This window comes from Triticum aestivum, chromosome 2A (assembly GCF_018294505.1).
Source record: "Triticum aestivum cultivar Chinese Spring chromosome 2A, IWGSC CS RefSeq v2.1, whole genome shotgun sequence".
Lineage (NCBI taxonomy): Eukaryota > Viridiplantae > Streptophyta > Magnoliopsida > Poales > Poaceae > Triticum > Triticum aestivum.
This window is the reverse complement of record NC_057797.1, coordinates 200,392,024-200,409,185: the sequence shown is the minus strand read 5'-3', so window position 1 is coordinate 200,409,185 and position 17,162 is coordinate 200,392,024. Positions and strand designations below refer to the sequence as shown.

The window sequence follows — 17,162 nt, the reverse complement described above, 5'->3', positions numbered from 1 at the left end:
TTAAAACCCAACAAAATTAATTAAAGTAACGTGATGAGATTCAACAGGATAATCCAAGAACTAGATACTCAAGACATCCATAACCGGGGACACGGCTAATCATGGTTAGTTTGTACACTCTGCAGAGGTTTGCGCACTTTTCCCACAAGACTCGATCTCCTCCGTTGGGATTCTTGCACTATAGGGTGTTTGAGAAACGGATGACCGAGACATAGTCTTTCAGAAGCGCTAGCACCTTACGATCGGGTAGACAGTACCACCTACATCCCCTACATCTGCTAGTCTACCACTGTAAGAGTTCACATGACTTAATCAACTATGCTAGAGCCCATAGTAGGTTGTGGCTGCACACGGAAGTTTCTAGTATGAATAATCTCATGATCCCTTTGAGCCTGGGTGGCGGTCCATAAAAAAACAGGCAATCCTGGTCTACCCAGGTGCCTAGACAGGCAATCCTGGAATACCCAGGTGCCTCAATCCACCCAGATGTGTGTTTAAGTTGCCACCTTAAGTAAACCGTTAATTAACAATCTCACATCTGTCATGGATACTCTCAAAACCCAATCCACGTCTACGAGCATAGCATGGCAATGTAAGCATAACGTAATAGTAACTCCCAAGGTTTGAATGCAGGGCAATAGGTTCCTACCTCATCAACTACTTCCCAATACCCACATGTTATCAATCCTACTCATGCAATGTTTGAGGGTTGAAACTAATGCATAAAAACTGGGTACGAAAAGCGATATGATCAAAGTGTGAACTTGCCTGCAATGTTGATGAAGATGATTCGCACTCAAAACTCTTGACATCTCTACTCGTCATACTCCGGTCAATCTATCGTAATCAAGCAATAGTAACCACACATAAGCAATCACTCAAAAGACCAGAAAGATCGAAGGAGTCGATTCGGAAAACATCAAAACCAAGCAAATAGCTCTTGCAACATAAAACAATTTCTAACAGTGCCAAAATTATGTGAACTTGGCCTTATCATAAAGTTTAGGTCAAGAGCTTTAATTTGCAAAAAGAATCAACTCAAACGGAGCTACGAAACTCAAGTTACGATCAAATGAAGTTCAAATTTAAATCTGATCTAATTCAAATTTTAAATCTTCCAAAAACATGTTTGAGTTGGATTACTAGATAGAGGGGATCATAACGAAGAAGTGGGTGTTGGTTTCGTTGAATTTGGACAAACGAGTGAAAAGTTACGAAGGTTTGAAGATCAGGGACTAAACGGTGAAGAAACTAATTACATACGGGTCCCTGGCCAAATTTATTAAACAGAAAAAAGAAAAAAAAACTATCTAATGAACGTTCGCTACAGAAACCAAACCGACGAAAACCGTTCACTCAGACTAGTGAATGCTCACTACATAACTAAACATAAAAAAATCAGATCTAGGTTTTCTGTAGAAAACCGATCTAGGGTTTTTTTAATCGAAAGAAAAAGCGGCGGCTTTACCGGCTCGGGGGAAATAAACCGGCAGTGGTGGCGGTTTTCCGGTGGCTTTCCGATGCGGCGGCGACGGCGGCGGTTGCGGCGGATCTCGCCGGCGGCTTCGACGGCAAGCGGAGGCGGCGGCGAGGCGTGATGCGGGGCGGCGACAGGGAGCGGCAGCGGCGCTAGCTGCGGCGGCAGGCGGAACGTGCAGCGGCGGCAGCGAAGTCCGGCGAGGCAGCGCGAGAGGCGGGGCACTGCAGCGGCGGCGGCGGCGCGATGTGGGGAAGAGAGGGGCGGCGCTATTTATAGGCGCGGGAGGCGAGGCCTCGGAAGGCGTGGAGGAGGGGGCAGGAGAGGAGGAGTCCGGCGGGGAGACGGCTCCGACGAGCCGTGGCGGCGGTGGACTCCCGCCTGGTCGCGCGGGGTGACGGGGCGGCGCGCTGGGCTGGGCCTTGGCCTGGCAGGAGCTGGGCCGGCCCAGTACGGCGGAGAAGATTTTTTTATAAACATTTTTGCAGACAAGAAAAGAAATGAGAATAAATTAAACTAAAAATATAATATAAGCATATTATATATCAAAAATTTTAGAAAAAGATTTCCTACAATTTGAACATTTTTCTAGAGTCTAATAAAATACACACAAATTCAAATAAAGCAAAGAGTGCTTCTGGTCTAATAAAATCCGGTAAAAATTATTTTAAAAATACCAAAATGATTTAAAACTTATTTATCTCCAATTTTCTGATGTAGGGAATCATGCTAAAATAATTTGAATAAAACACAGATAACTCCAAATAGAAAATAATTTCAAAAGGACTTTAAATTTTGATCTTTGAAACTCCCAACTCATATTTCATAATTTGAAGAAGTCATTTTATCTTCTCTCGTGAAAATCATTGAGTTGCATAAAGTTTCAGAATTGGAAAATATTTCCAAATGAAATTCAAATATTTTCAAAAACCCTTTTCATTTATTTAAATGGAAGAAGTCATGTCATCTTCTCTCTAGGGTTTTGTAATGAAAAGAATTTGAATTCACGGGGATCATAAATGCAAAAATGAAATTTTGGGAAAGTCCTTTTATTCCCTCTCATTGAACTTTTAAAAAGTTTCGAATTTCACTCAATCAATCAAACAGTCAATCAAATCTATCTATTTAATATGACATTCCAAAATTTAGAATTTTGGGATGTTACAATATAGTGCCATCTTCTAATCTTTGGATTTTGTATACCTTTTTGTAGTCGAGTCATAACATGTGACGCTGGTTGCGGTGGAACATGGAGTGCAGTCCGTTGTACAGGAGGTGGTGTAGAGAACTCAGCCGCAGACGATCATGAAGAAAGTCTGGACCCGCTTTGCGTAGAAGATCCCATAGCCTGCGGTGTGGCTAAAGGGGTAACTGCATCCAGCCTAGAGCCCGTAGAAGATCCTGGGGAGTCGTCCTGCACATGCATGTGGGACTGGGATCTCGAGCCAGATGCGGCTGTGGACGCGGTTCCTGCCGCGGTCGCTGTCGGGGCCCCGCGCGTGGGGCGCGGAGTGGAGCCTGCATTCAAGGGCGTGGCGCCCTCTGGTTGGTGCGGGTCAGCTCTGCCCGGCGCATGGTGCTGAGTGTATCTGTGTGCGCGATCCAAGGAGGACTGATGCACAGGAGTTCCAGGAGACAACTCATTTTCCTCGTGCTCGGCGCCAGCTTCGTCCAGTTCTGGCGCATGAAATATAGGGTAGTTTTCTTCAAAAAATTGATCATTTTTTCTGCATCATTTTCTGCCGCATTTTCTGCATGTCCCTGCACATGAGGAAGCACAGTACAAGTACTAGTAGGATTATCAGTTGGGTTAGTACAATCATCGTCCCCATGATCAATGTTTTGGAGATTTGATGGAAGGAGGAGAATTTTTTTCTAAGGAGAGATCTGGCATTTGGATGCAAAGATTCGAAAGGATATACTGATTCATCGAATACAACATCTCGAGATATGTAAAGCCTCCCTCTGGACACATCCAGACACTTGACTCCTTTATGAATGGGACTATAACCAAGAAATACACATTTCTTGGAATGGAAAGCAAATTTGCGTGTATTGTATGGACGAAGGTTGGGCCAGCAAGCACAACCAAAAACACGAAGCGATTTATAATCAGGAGTAGTGCCAAAAAGATGTGTGATGGGAGTATCAAAATCAATGACTTTGCTAGGAAGCAAATTTATGAGATATGTGGCAGTCAAGAATGCTTCATCCTAGAATTTGAGTGGCATGGATGCATTTGCTAGTAGAGCTAATCCTACTTCAACAACATGGCGATGTTTTCTCTCAGCAGAACCATTCTGTTGGTGTGCATGAGGACATGAAACATGGTGTGAAATACCAAGTTGCTGAAAAAGGAGATTCAGTTTCTTGTATTCACCTCCCAGTCAGTTTGCATGGCAATGATCTTAGTGTTAAGTTTTCGTTCAACAAGGTTTTGAAAATTCTTGAAAACTTGAAACACTTCAGATCGTTTCTTGAGAAGATAGATCCAAGTAAATTTGCTATAATCATTAATGAAGCTTACATAGTATGAATGTCTACCAACAGAACTAGGGGATGGCCCCGAAACATCTAAGAATACAAGCTGTAAGGGTGCAGTGGAAATACTGGTAGATATAGGGTATGGTAGTTGATGACTTTTAGCTTGCTGACATGGATCACACACAAACTCAATGCTAGACTCATGACTATGGGGAAGTTTATTTTTACTAAGGACAAACTTAACAATAACTGACGAAGGATGACCTAATCTGCTATGCCACTTTGCTGAAGAAGGCTTGACAGCGACAAAAGCTTGTTTATTCGACGATGATGATGATGAAGATATGAGTGGATAGAGGCCACCCACACACTTGCCCCTAAGAAGTACCCTCCTCGTGTCCAAATCCTTTACCAAAAAGAAATAGGATAGAATAGAATTCAATGAGAACATGATTATCAAGGGTAAAGCGATGAACAGAAAGAAGATTCTTTGATGTTTCAGGCACATATAAGACTCTTTTTAGATGCAAAATTTTCATGGGGGTTTTGACAATTGAACTACCAACATGAGTAATTTCCATACCAGAACCACTCGCAGTGTGTACTTGGTCACCCCCACGGTACTTGTCTCTGATCGTCAGCTTGTCGAGCTCCCCCGTGATGTGATTTGTAGCTCTGGTATATGTGTGCCAGTTTGTGTCGATGTCGTAGGGGTCGGTGACAGCATTGGCCTCCTTCTCCTCGTACTCATCGTCTTCATAGTGATCCCAACACTCGCGGGCGCCCCCACGATGATGCTTGAGGCAGATTTGGCACTCGGGATAATCCCGATGCGGTTGGCGTTGCTGCTGTTGGGGTTGTGGACGACCGCCGCGCGCTCCTCTGTTGCTGCCGCTTGGAGCAGAAGGAGATTGTCTCCCTCGGCCGCGACCTCTGGTGCCGCGTGCACGCCCCCGAGGCTTGTACTGGACACGGCCACGGTAGGCCAGATTGGCGGACGTGTGGAAGCCGCCTTCACCACCATCACTGAGCATCTCCAGGCGATGGTCGAAGGCGGCGATCTGAGCAAACAGCTCGTCGACGGTGATGATAGACTTGACAGCGCCGATGGCCGCCACAACTGGATCGTAGTCCCGATCCTGTCCAGCGAGCACGTAATCAACCATCTCAGGATCTGTGACGGGGCGTCCTGCAGCCGCAAGCTCATCCCCAAGACTCTTCATCTTGGAGATAAAGGAGGTACTGGACATGTTGCCCTTCTTCATTGTGGTGATGGCGATTCTCAGGTTTGTAATCCTGGATTGAGATTGCGATGCAAAGAGGGTAGTGATGCTAGTCCATAAATCATAAGTGTGTTCCTTACCAACAAATTGGGCGAGGACTTGTTTGGAGAGGGAGTTCAGCAAGAAACCAAGAACTTGTTGATCCCTTGATAGCCATGGTGCGTATAGTGGGTTTGGCACCATTGTGGCGGTCTTGTCCGACTGCTGCTGCTCCACCATTGAAGGGGGCGCGGCGTTGGTTCCATCCAGGAGCCCTGTGACCTGCGCTCCTTGCAGGCCAGGCATAACCTGGGCCTTCCACAAGAGGTAATTCCCCTTGGTGAGCTTCTCGGCTGGTGGAGATCCGAGGTTGAGGACAGCTGGTGAGGAAGACGACATGGCGATGGAGATGAGTTCTCGTAGCTAGATTGGGAAGAGAATTGGCTCTGTATACCATGTACGATTGAAGCGTTCCTACTCCTCGATGAGGAGCCGCGTTGGTATATATTGATGTGAGGTAGGAATAGCCTCTGCCGTGGCGTACAAGACTTGCAACCCGATCGCTAGGATTCAGGTTGTCGCTAGGAGAAGAGATAGACACGAGAGGGATAGAAAAGTGAGACCATTGAGATTACAATTGATCTTTATCTCTAACTCTAACACCAAGAACTAAAATTGGTAAGACTTCTAGGTTAGTGGTGAAAATTTAATAGTCTCCTCACAAATTCTCTAGAACTACAATCAATCCTTCAAGATGTGTTCCCCTTTAATACTCTTACAACCTCGTAGATCACATTTCTTTAGCTCTTTTCTGATAATAAGTACAATAACGAGCAGAGAAGTGCAAATTGCATGTCTTCTCTCGTGTGAGGAAGAATAGGGAGTTTATCATTTGTCTCAGCATGTGTCCGCGGCTGACCTAACTGTTAGTAATTTTTGAGACACCAGTTTTGTTAGTACAAATTTGAATTTTAAGACATTTGCTAAATGGTGGTTAAGTAACCGAAAGTTTTCGCTTTCCGTGTACTTTTCGTTACCCATGCATTTTTTATCACTTTCTTCGTTTCATAATACAGTACATATTGATCTTCTCAAAAGTTAAACTTATCACTTCCTTCGTTTCTTCTTAACTCCTGTTCAGAAATGGTCGGTGATATGATTATCATGCTGATTTGGCGGATATGGCAAATACGCAATGACTGCTATCATGGCAAGGAAGCCCCACCCGTGCCTGCATCGATTGAATTCTTGGATAGTTACTATAAATCTATCAACCTTGCCGGCAAGTTTCCAGTTGAGGACATTATCAAAGGGAAAATGCCCTCGATGACACAGGAGGTGTCACGCCAAAAGGTGGCTGTTCCCGTTGTGCCCTGGCTGGCTCTGGCAACGTGTACGGTGGCCCTGTCTGTTGATGGTTCGTTCAACCCAGAGGATGGCTCCGCGGCAGCTGGGTGTGTTCTCAGGAACAGTGAGGGTATGATCTTATTTGCGTCATACAGATACATCTTCCACTGCAATGAGCCACTAGAGGCAGAATTACACCCGATGATGCAAGGTATGGCTCTGGCCATCCAGCATTCAAACTCACCAGTGATGTTGCAATCGGATTCCTTGGAAGCATTATCTTGCATGTCAACAAATGCTCTGCGGCGGGCAGCTTATGGTCAGTTAGTCTTGGAGATTAAACATTTAGCTGGTAGTAGGGAGTTTGTACCTCAGAAAATTAGTCGTTTTCAGAATAGAGTTATCGATCGTTTGGCAATGCTACAGCCGAACGGAGCGAGCCACTGTTGTTTGGCTTAGTACTGTAACTCTATGACTTTGCAATAAAACTCCCTTTACCCTCGCAAAAAAATAATTTTTGATCTAGTTTATAGAGAAAATTATATGCACCTATAATACCAAACATATACATTATGAAAGGTATGCAGGACCAGGAGGAGTGAACATCGGAAAGCTATGCATTATGGGCATGTGGATGCTATGGAAACATCGAAACGACATTGTCTTCAATGAGGCGGCACCGTCAATAGAGAGGATCAAGCGGCGGACAGGCAATGAGGGTATGATTTGGAGGAGGGCCGGGCTCTTCATAAGGGATGAGGATGCCGTGGACGTGCCATTGCGGGTACACCACGAGTAGTCCGTCTAGGTGTTTAGGGTGGCGGGAGGCGGTCGTTTCCTTTGTAAGGATCATGTAATCAGTGGTTTTGGGGATTCTTTCCCATCCATGTTTAATGAATGACACACACTCCTGCGTATTCGAGAAAAAAATACCAAACATATACAATATGAAAATATACCTCATGACATATGTAATGATATGCATTTGGTACCCTAATGTGGAAAGTTTTCTCTATGAACTCGATCAAAGTTTAAACTTTCACTTTGAAAGAAAGAAATCTATAGACACTACATTATGAAATAGGAAGAGACGGAGATCCATGTTTATTTGATTTGGAGAGCTCTGCCAATGGTGTCGTGGTTTCGTGCTGCATGCATGCGTATGCGCGGAAAAAGAGCAGATATCAAGCGGACATGGAGCCTGGGTTGTGCTTCGACCCGAATTAATCGTGTGCCTACTAGAGAGTTCTTTGCCCAACATTTTCCATCCAACACACACAGTACACAGACCTTTTGTTGCCCTGGCGCGTCTGGGGAGAAGAGCATCCCCGAATCGTGAACGTGTCACTGTTAGTCCTACTTCCTTTTTGGGAACATTGCAAAGCAAGAGGACCGATGGATGGATATTTGCTTCTGCATCATCGACCGGTGAGGCGGTGACCACGGCGTCTCTGTGCTGTGATGTATCCAGCCTACTTTGCCTTTCCCTCATCATCGTATCTGACAACCTGACCCGCTGCGCGCGAGAGAAAATGATGCACTGTCCATGTTTTTTTTTGGAAATGGAGGCGTGCTCCCGGCCTCTGCATCATAATGATGCATGCATTGCGCATGTACTCCTTCATACTACTCACTCTGTTCATAAATATAAGCCTTTTATATATTTCAAATGGACTATCACATACGGATGTATATAGACATATTTTAGAATGTAGATTCACTCATTTTGCCCCGTATATAGTCACTCATTAAAATCTTTAAAAAAAACTGAGGGAGTACTACTTAAATATCTGCGGGGATCGCCATTTACGATTGTTGGTGGAGTGGAGCACGCTAGTTGGAAGAGCACTGGTTCATGTGGAGATGATGGGCCTCCTATTCGTTACTGATGAAGTGGTCAAATGTGCCCCACCCCCTGCCCTGCTAATTTTTAATGCTTTCACATGTTAATCTGTTATTTATCAAGTGAAATGCGTCATTGGTCTATTAACTCAAACGGATTGCATGTTGTAGACGAACAACTAAAAAATTGATCGATTTAGACCATAAACTCGTTAATTTGATAAAATAAGGTCAAGCCCGATTCAAATGGGAAAAACCAGCCAAGTTGTTGCCGCACCAGCCTAAAAAATAAAAATAATTAAAAGCCACAATAGTCTGTGTTGAACCGGGCTCGGACTCGCGACATTAGTCCGTTAATTGTAACCGACTGCACGCTTTAGACCAACAACAAGAAATTGATCGATTTAGGTCACAAGCTAGTTAATTGCAGACTAATTGCATACTTCACTTTTATTTATCGATATTTCTCAGTTGATGATATTCGATTTTCTTAGGCTAAACTTGCCTTGCTCTCTGCAAAGTTCCAGGAGATGTTTCTATCCCCAACAAAAAAAGCACAACTAGCTTGGTAGTACTACTAGAAAGATGCTCTATGGAGGGGAGAACAAAGTACTCCCTCATCCCAAAATACTTATCGAAGAAATGGATAAAAATAAATGTATCTATAACTAAAATACATTCAGATATATCTATTTGTCCGATAAGTATTTTTAAACAGAGGAGTACATACTAGTACAAGTAATTATGGAAAAGTTCTCTCTACTTCTGGGCCCTGCTTACCCGTCACATGGACCGGTGGTGGTACAAACTATATTTGACCAATGTGCCGATGTATATTTGGAGAAACATTTTGACTAGTAGATAATTCTTGGCCACTCCAACGTTGCCAAACAACCATCTTAAAAAAAAATAGTTGCCAAGCAACCAATTTTTTTTTTGAAACAAGGCAAAAGATTTGCCATTTTATTGATTAAGAAGAAGAGAATTGTCCGGCTAATTAACGGAAATCCGGACTAAAACCGTTACAGAACACCCACAGAAAAGGGCACATCGGCCGACCTGGCACCCACAAGGTCACGCACATCGTCGAGGAGAGGACACCGTCGAGGCTGCCTGCAATGTCATCGTCATCACCTCTCCCCGAGCAGGCGACTTCGACTTCGCCGCTAATGACCCGTCAAGGCCCCTCCGAACGAACGACGCCCAAGAACCTCGTCGGCAATAGCCAAACAGTCAGCCGAGACGTCGAGGACCGGCAGCTCCGATTTTGTTGATGCGCTTCGCAGGAGAAAATTGCAAGCCTCGCACCGACCTAGTCCAACGCAACCTTCGGAGAGCACCGTCCGCTGAAACCACCCTCATGGAGTCATCGTTGCCGCAGGGGCCCCGCCACACGCAGCTTCGACTTCTCTGTCACGGTGAGAAACAAACATAGGCGCACCCAACGGCGAATCGGACTATCGACATCAGAAGGACAAGCCGCGACCCAGCTCGCATGCCATCATCGTCGTCTCCGCACAAGTCGCAACACCAACCACTCGCATCACTGATTGGGCACCCGCCAACCGTGATGCCGTGCATGTCCAGCCCGAGGGAAGCGCGGAGAAGGATCACCGGTCTTCAAAACAACGCCCCAAAGGAGGAAATGTCGTAGAGACGACATCGTTGCCCGACCCAGCCGGGTCTAGGCTTTCACCCAAAGAACCAGATCCAAGGATGAAGCGCGGTGACAAGAACTCCACGGTGACGCCTTTCAAGAAGGGAGCGACGCCCACAGGCGCCGCCACCACCGGCCGACGCAAGCCAGGCAAGCCTTCGCTCGGAGCAACTCGACAACCACCCGCCCCACGCAGTCGGCCATGCCGACCCGCACATCCGCTGGCCCGTACACCTCCTGCGCCTCGGCAGCGCCATCAACACACAGGAGCCACCACCAATCCTCGTCGCCAGCCAACGCCGCGAGCCAGATCTGACCAAGCCCGGCCAGATCGGACAACCACCAGCAGCCGCGCCGTCAGCGGAGGAGCCAACGGCCGCGCCACCAACGCACCAGGGGCACACTCACCAGGCAGGGAACGTGGGCTGCCACCCCACCGCTCCGGATCCCCTCGCTGGAGGGACGAAGCCCTCGAGCTCCTCGCTGCCGCCGCATGAGGGAGCGCCGCAGCCACCACCTCGCCGGAGAGCGCCGCCTAGGGATCCGCCTGAGTGTGCCAGGGCGGCCGCCGAGCCGCCGGAATCCGCATCGCGCAGCCGCGGAGGTCCGAGCCTCCCCCACCATAGACACGCGGAGAAACGCCCCGCCGCCGCCGTCTGCCGCGCGGGCTTAGCCCGCCGGCGTCCTCCGGCGGCGGCGAGGGAGGAGGAGGCGAGGGGAGGGGCGGCGGCTATGGTTCCGCCCGAGCCGCCCCCTAAGCGACGCGGGCGTGGGTTGGGAACCTGTGTGCCATTGTAATCATTGGACACTAGAGAAAAAAAAACATAACCAATTTTCTTCGGAAAGGAGGTTTTCTCCCAATTACATACTGTAATATAAAACTTTTTTTGCGGGTAAACTGTAATATAAATAAATAAAACGGTAGAGTTCTCAATAGTATATCTCAGACGACAGCGTTTGATTCTTGTCCAGTTGTCCCACGCAAAACAAGCAGCGATGGTTGGAAGAAATAGAATGCTCTTTACTTTTTCTCACACTGTTTACCAAGCCATGCTCTTCGCTGCTCAAAATAACCACAACTCTTTTAGAATCGATGCAGGCAACACCAAACCATGTGATACCCAACACTGATGACGAGCCTACCAATGCTCGATCTACTAGAGGAAGGAAAGCGACGATGAACCTCCGCTTGTGTGGCTCTCCACGGGTTGCCATCATGCCTGCAGCCGCTTCTGTTCTTGTGTCCTACGCTCCTGCCACCTGACTCTCCACGGCTTGTGTGGCTTCCTCCGGCACCCTCTTTCCCTCTCTCACCACTAGCTAGTGTCTCATGCATCCTCCTCTACACCTTTAGACCTGCCACCGTCCACCACTCCAACTCGTCCTCCCGGCGCCTCGTCCTCCTGTGCTTCTCCCCTCCTCCTCCGGCGCCGGCGCGTTTCCGCCCAGGTCGCCAACGCCTGCACGTCCCGGTGCATCAAGCGCGGTGGCACTGAGAGTACAGGCAGCCGCTGCCCTACCCCGACGTCACGCTGCCGCACCACTGGCACCTGGATCCGCAGAGGATCCCGGTGCCGGCGATTCCTCGAACCCAGCGGGCGCACGAGGAGGATGTGCGCAGGCACCGCGCGCAGCGGTGGATTACCAAAATTGTTTCAACAACAAAATTCATATCCATATATTCATTATTATTCTCAATCAAAATAGACAAAGGCATATCATTAGGATCAATAGAGCACTCTTACTAGCAATCAATTTCATAGATTCATCCATCTTTTCACTCAAAGTATTAATTTCTTTAATATCATCCACTATTTTACTAGTAGAAGATCTTTCGGTATGCCATTAAGAGTAATTTATCATAATATTATCTAGGAGTTTAGTAGCTTCTCTAATGTTATTTTCATAAAGATACCCCCCGCGATGGAATCTAAAAGATTTCTAGATGCAAAATTCAACCCCACATAATTTTTTGTATGATCATCCACAAACATAAACCATGAGTAAGGCAATTTCTTATCATCAATTTCATCCTCTTCCAAGATTGTGCAACATGTTCATGATCAAGTTGCTTAAAATTCATTATATCATTCCTAAGGGAGATGATCTTCGGGGGAGGAAAATACTTGAAAATAAAAGCATCCTTAAACTTATTCCACAAATTTATACTATTTTTAGGCAAGGACGAAAACCAAGTTTTAACACGATCTCGTGGTGAGAACAGAAATAGCTTAAATTTAACAATATCATTATCCACATCTTTTTTCTTTTGCATATCACATAATTCAACGAAAGTATTTAGATGGGATGCAACATCTTCACTAGGACTACCAGAAAATTGTTTTTTCATAACAAGATTCAACAAAGCGGCATTAATTTCATGAGATTCCGCACTGGTGGCAGGAGCAATCAGAGTACTAATAAAATCATTATTATTAGTGTTGGGAAAATCACACAACTTAGCATTTTCTGGAGACATCATGACAAAGACGAACGGAAAGAAGGTGAATAAAAATAAATTATTTTTGTGTTTTTCTGAAAATGTTTTAGAAGTGGGGGGGTAGGAAAACGAGAGGCAAATGGGGAATAATGTAAATGCAAGAGATGAGAGTTTATGATAGGTACTTGGTAGGCTTGATGTAGCTAGAACCTCCCCGGCAACGGCGCCAGAAATTCTTCCTGCTACTTCTTGAGCTTGCGTTGGTTTTTCCCTTGAAGAGAAAATGGTGATGCAGCAAAGTAGATATAAGTATTTCCCTCAGTTAAGAACCAAGGTATCAATCCAGTAGGAGGAACACACAAGTCTTCAATGATAGCACCTGCATAAACAAACAAATACTTGCACCCAACGCGATAAAAGGGGTTGTCAATTTCTTCACGGTCACTTGCAAGGATGAGGTATGATAGAGATAGGTATAAAAGATAAATAAAAGTGCAAAATAAAGTAAATGTAAATAAATTGCAACAAGGTATTTTTGGGGTTTCGGTCTTATAGATCTGAAAATAATAAGATAAAAGATAGACCCCCAGGTCATAGTTTTCACTAGAGGCTTCTCTCTTGAAAGAAAGCATACGGTGGGTAAACAAATTACTGTTGAGCAATTGATAGAAAATCGATTAATTATGACGATATCTAAGGCAATGATCATGAACATAGGCATCACGTCCGTGACATGTAGACCGAAACGAGTCTGCATTTACTACTATTACTCCACACATCGACCGCTATCCAGCATGCATCTAGTGTATTAAGTTAACAAGAACGAAGTAACCCTTAAGCAAGATGACATGATGTAGAGGGATAAACTCAAACAATATAAAATAAACCCCATCTTTTTATTCTTAATGACAACGATACAAATGCGTGCCTCGCTACCCCTTCTGTCACTGGGTGAGGACACCGCAAGATTGAACCCAAAACAAAGCACATCTTCCATTATAAGAAAAATCAATCTAGTTGGCCAAACCAAATAATAGATCGGAGAGAAATACAAAGCTATTTTAGTCATGCATAAAAAAGTTCAGAGAAGACTCAAATAATATTCATAGATAATCTGATCATAAAATCACAATTCATCGGAACTAAACAAACGCACCGCAAGATTACATCGAATAAATCTCCAAGAACATCGAGGAGAACATTGTATTGAAGATCAAAGAAAAAGAATAAGCCATCTAGCTACTAGCTATGGATCCGTAGGTCTATGGTAAACTAATCACACATCATTGAAAAGGCAGCATGGTTGATGTAGAGGCCCTCCGTGATCGAATCCCCCTCTGGCAGAGTACCGAAACAGGTCTCCAGATGGGATCTCACGAGGACAGAAATTTGCGGCGGCGGAAAAGTATTTTTGGTGTGCCTCCGGTATACGGGGAATATTTGGGTATTTATGGAGCTGAGATTAGGGTTGGAGGAGTCCCGGGGGCCCACAAGCTCATAGGGCGCCCCCCTAGGGCGCGCTTGGTGAGCTTGTGGCTCATCCGTGGCTTTTCTGGCCTCCTCCCGAAGCTTCGTGGGTGTCTTCTTGTTCAAGAAAAATCGACAAAAAGTTTCTTTCCATTTGGACTCCGTTTGATATTGATTTTCTATAAAAGACAAAAATAAAGAAAAAAACAGTAATTGGCACTGGACACTAGGTTAATAGGCCAGTCTCAAAAAATAATATAAAATAACATAATAATGCATATAAAACATCCAAGATGGATACTGTAATAGCATGGAACAATAAAAAATTATAAATATGTTGGAGACATATCACAGCTGCTCGAGGGCGCGCCAAGGAGGATCGCCATGGCGCCATGGCCCGAGCTCAGCTCACGTGGCTCTGCCGCCGCCTGGATCTGCCGTTGGTCGTGGCTGAGGGTGACATCCTACTGCCCACGCTCCAAGATGGAGGTTAGCCGGGCTACCGCTGTTGTGGCCCCACCTTGCCAGCTCCGGCGCCTCTACCGCGTAGCCGCCGACCGTTTTACATCTTCAAAGTTACATCTGTTAGAGTTGGACTTTACATCATCAAATATACATCATTTGTTGGAGTTGTCTCTTTTTTGAAGATGAAAAATGCTTTTTTTGGTGATGTAAATTTTACGTCTCCTAGTTTTGCAGCTCCAAATTTGCATAATCTATTGGAGATGCTCTTAAGAGCCTGTTCGACAATCCACTAGCTCCGCGAAATCCTAGGATCTTCGGAGCACTTGGTTCCTCGCTCCGCAAGTGCTTCGCGATTTTCAACTGCAACTCCGCCTGCTTCGGGAGCGGAGGGACTCCGAACACAGCCTTATAATGGATTGAAGGAAGTAGTGGTTTAGTTCATTTGTTTTTAATAATGCTTCTTGTCAATTGACTCCCTATTGTCGTTACCCTACCAGCCAGCTAGCGTTTTTTGTAGTTTGTCCGAGCAGATGATGTTATGCACTGATGGTAAAATATCCGCTATGAGCCTACAAGTTCTCTTAGATGGTAGCTTAAGTAATAGACCTATGGTTTACAGTATGTTTTTAAAATTGTTGTGTAATACTATAAATTACATCAAGACATCCTAGTACTGTGCAATGTAAGCTTGTGATTTATGCTTGTATTCTTCCATTTCTCTACCTGCATCACAGTATTACTTGCTATTGCCATGTGGTAGAGCTAAACTGGTAAAATCCATTTGGCCCTTTTTTAGGGGGAAATTGCCCGTCTTACCGTCAGTATCGTCTTGTCTCACCTTTGTCATGTGCCGGTCTTTGAACGCTAGCGCCGCGCCAGTGCAGTCAAACCCACCGTTCACAGGATACTCCATGGCGCGACTTGCATCCACCCAGTTTAGAGCAACTCTAGCAGACCCCGCATCCCGCCGGTCTGCAAAACACGTTTGCAGTTCGCGCAAAACCGCTTTTGCATGCCGGCGCGGGCTGGCACAGATGCAAACCCCCCCAAACGGATCCGTAAAAAAATATATTCGTGGAATATGCCTTTTTACGGGTCGGCTTCTGCGGGTTCTACTCGGGCACCACCACGACGACCCGCAAACAGAAAAACAGCAAATCTCATATTTGACATAGGGTTTCACAAACAAGTTCAAATTCAAATGACATAAACAATTTTACGCGCAAATAAAAGCCAAGTTCATTACGGCAAACGCAAAAGAGGGCCCTGCAAAGGTTTGTGCCCATGTCCGGCATCATCTTGGTCGATCTTCACTCCGCGCCATCAAGTCCATCTTGAAGTTCATCGGCGCCACCGAATCCACCTCCGGCGCTTGTCCCAATTCCCGCACTGAAATCATCCACATTGCCACCATATGGAGCAGAGAAAACATCACCGGAACTGTAACACGGACCGGCCGACGCGACCATTCTCCTCTTCAAGATTTCTTCCTTGCCATATCATGCCATGTTTTGGTGAGGTCGTCCATGTCATTGCGGTTCATTGACATGATCTTGTTCTTTTCGGCGAGCAACATGGACATGGATTTGTTTTCAGCGGCGCGTGCTCTTCTCTCCTCGATGGCAGCTTTGCGTAGCCCCTCTTAAGCAATTGCCACTATTCTTGCTTCTCCTTCGCCTTCTTCTCGGCCAATTCTTTCTTGATCTCCAACGACTTCAACAACATCGACTCGTTGGATTGCACCATGGCGTCAATCTTCTCCCTCAAGCTCGATGCTTCTTGCTCTCTCTTGATCTTCTCCTTAGTCTTTTTGTCGCCATCGGGCTTGTGCAAATTTCTTGGGCCATCATCATCCTCATCTTCATCCATGTTTGTAAGTGAGCCTCTCTTTGGTGGGGATTCTTTGTCGATCAACTTCCACTTCTCGCACTTTTGGAGCAACTCCCAACAATGCTCTAGTTTGATAAATCTGCCTTCCGAAGCTTCCATGTCCTTGTATCTATGTTGAGCAATCTTGTCCTACACAATGTGAACAAAGTGATCCAATCATTTCCCATGATGCAATATGATGATGCACAATTTGAACAAAAGCAAAACAAACTCACGTAGTCGGACTCCGCGGTGCCACTTGAAGGTGCATTGCGTACTTGCTCCAAGCAAGCTGCACATAGGCTTGATGTTCTCCCAACGCCCTTGAAGCGACCGAAATGTGCGTGGAGTCCTATTGGGATGCTTTGCCATAATGCGGAAGTATTGATCTTCGATTCTTTGCCAATATCTCTTGGAAGTTTGAGAAATGCTCGTGCATGCATCAAGAGACACCGCACTCCATGCTTGAATCAAAGCTTGATCTTTCCAAGATCGTGTAGTTCTTCGATCTTTGGCTTTTTCCAGATTTTTCTTGCGATTGCTCATACGCTTCCGCTTCGATCTCCTCCAATTCGTCCGCACAACCATGATCATCCACGCCGCCCTCCGTTTCATTGTAGTCGAACGGCTCGAAAGGGGCTTGATCAATGTCAACCGCGTTCGTGTCCAACAAGTTCACGAACTCGGTTGTTGCATTGTTCGAACCACCGCTATAGCGAACGATAACAAGTCACGAGCTATCGAGAATAATGGCGGAAATGAAAGGAAATCGCCAAGACCGAAGACGCATACCTTCCGGCCATTTCGTCGAACACCTCGCTCGCGGGGGGAGTGGCACTGTTGAACGGCATC

The 17,162-nt window shown here is 45.8% G+C and overlaps 1 protein-coding gene across 1 annotated transcript; it reads right to left on the bottom strand.

Moving 5' to 3' along the window:
- Positions 1 to 15,627: 15,627 nt before the first annotated feature.
- On the bottom strand, positions 15,628 to 17,013 carry LOC123188334 (uncharacterized). Its single transcript, XM_044600384.1, has 2 exons — positions 16,547 to 17,013; positions 15,628 to 16,460 (listed from the first exon to the last, which is right to left on the bottom strand). The coding sequence occupies exons 1-2, from the start codon at positions 16,751 to 16,753 to the stop codon at positions 16,098 to 16,100; spliced, it is 570 nt and encodes a 189-aa protein (XP_044456319.1). The 5' UTR covers positions 16,754 to 17,013; the 3' UTR covers positions 15,628 to 16,097.
- Positions 17,014 to 17,162: the final 149 nt, after the last annotated feature.